The following is a 1,982-nucleotide window of genomic DNA, read 5'->3' as shown; positions in this document are numbered from 1 at the left end:
AAAATTCTATTGATTTGCTTTTTAAAATTTTTTTTTTAATTGAATAGTTTCAGAAATAAATGGAATTATTTCCACAATGCTAAGTATCCATGTATTTCATTCTCTTTTGTTAGATATCCAAGTATCCAAGTAACTATTAAGTATGCAAAAGAAGACATGATGTAGGGAGTGTAAAGACAAAAATCTAAATAATATTCCAGAACAGTTTGCAAATGACTTTTCCTAATCAACAAGACTGTTGTGTAGCATTCGCCATGTTTCCAAAATGTTTTTTCAACCTTTTGACATTTTTTATGCTTATATTAAGCTCAAACTTGCAATAAATTCTAACAAATTCAACAAATCTTTCTAAAGAACCTTTAATGATCTTTGGAGTCTCTAGTTTGAAACATATACATACATTTTTGCAAGTATCATTTTCCTAGGATACCTTGAAGTATAACAATGTAGACATGTCATGTATATTTTGTACTTTTGGTAATACTAGTATTTGTTGCCATACATTGTACAATTGTTGTGAAATAAAGTTCTTTATATATTCCTTATAGGTGCAGTGATGGGCCTTAGTGGAGCCATGCAGCACCTTGTCCATACCATAGCACCCAGTATAGGGGGGTGGCTTCTAGAACATTATGGCTTCCCATATATAGGAGTCCTAGCAGCAGCTTTAAACACTGCTTTAGTCATGTACCTATTCCTTGGAAATATTTCAAAAAGTTTTAGTTATCAGAAAGATTCATCTGGTACTACTACAGTATGAAAACTGTTACTGCATGCAGTGCAATTTCATAAAAAATGTTGTTTTGAAATAATCATGGTATTAAAGAATTTTTAGGATAGATTACCAGAGAAGGTGTTCATATTTTATGCAACAAAGTTTTGAATTGATAAGTATTATTTTATATATGCATTTTGAACAATATTTTATCAGTCAATACTATTCCAAAATGAATTAGTCTTAATTAGAAATCTCCAAGCTTGTTACATTTAATTGATCAACAACAGAAAAACAATATTCAAATTTTTTCATGTACCAAAAAGGTTTGCTTCTATCATTCTGTCCAGAAAAGACATTAAATCCTTCAAATAGTTCAATTAGAAATAGATTTAGAATAGTTCTTATTTCACTTTTAATTCATGTATTTCATTTTTCATTTGCTGTGTGAGTTATTTTATTCTTGATGTGTATAAAATATGATATTTTACACCGATAGAACACAGAGGAGGCATCCGGCGTTACCCAGAATGCAATTTAACCTTTGACCCCTGACTTCCGGTTGTGTGTCATGTGAGGTTGAAGGTGATTTCCAGTCTTGCCCACTTTTAGGGCTCTCTGCTCCGTGACTGTGTAGTTTTAGGGCCCAGTTTTTTTTAGTGTCGTCGGTGGGGTAATGAACATTCCATTTATTTGTTCGTTCGTAGACAACAGTTATTCTATACGTTAGAGTTGGGTATTTTGTCTTCGAACAGCGTTACGTAAACATCAAGATATCTGCTCATTTCATGACGCTCACGGACGGAATCTTCGCCTCGATTCCTGAAAATCGTGGGGACTTGAGGTTTTCAGTATGTTCAACATGTACTATGATTTCTTAGCTTGCGTTAGGTGCCGCGATAATCTCAAGTCCCCACATTTTGCTGAGAAATTTGAGATTTGGGGGAGGGGGGCTCTGGCTTCGTTGTGTAAACGACATCTACACGGTTGTTCACTGTCGGCGTTGATGTCTCCCTGGCACGTAGCTTTAATAAATTACTATTTTTTTGTGATTTTCAGTTACATGTTGCACATTTTAGGTTATGTCTGGCCGGTTTTGTGACAGCTTAGCCATAGACAACACGGTCTTCCGTATTTTTGTGCTCTTTTCAACCCGGGCCGACAACCCAGGAGAACAACACGTAAATGATATCCCCTTGTTGAGATGTCCACGTCCACACAGCCAGAAGACAGCTGTACAGTATCTATATAGTGACTAATGTATGGA

At 35.0% G+C, this 1,982-nt stretch overlaps 1 protein-coding gene across 1 annotated transcript in view; it reads left to right on the top strand.

Annotated features, from left to right (window-relative positions):
• LOC118408950 (solute carrier family 22 member 18-like) overlaps positions 1 to 1,193 on the top strand; it is a 7,371-nt gene extending 6,178 nt beyond the window's left edge. Inside the window, exon 8 of the mRNA XM_035809817.1 lies at positions 549 to 1,193. Within this exon, the coding sequence (XP_035665710.1) occupies positions 549 to 760 (212 nt within the window). The 3' untranslated portion in view covers positions 761 to 1,193. The remainder of the gene's footprint in view (positions 1 to 548) is intronic.
• Positions 1,194 to 1,982: the final 789 nt, after the last annotated feature.

Source organism: Branchiostoma floridae, unplaced genomic scaffold (genome assembly GCF_000003815.2).
Source record: "Branchiostoma floridae strain S238N-H82 unplaced genomic scaffold, Bfl_VNyyK Sc7u5tJ_575, whole genome shotgun sequence".
Taxonomy (NCBI): domain Eukaryota; kingdom Metazoa; phylum Chordata; class Leptocardii; order Amphioxiformes; family Branchiostomatidae; genus Branchiostoma; species Branchiostoma floridae.
Note: the sequence above shows the minus strand (reverse complement) of the source record. Positions and strands in the feature narration are given on the sequence as shown.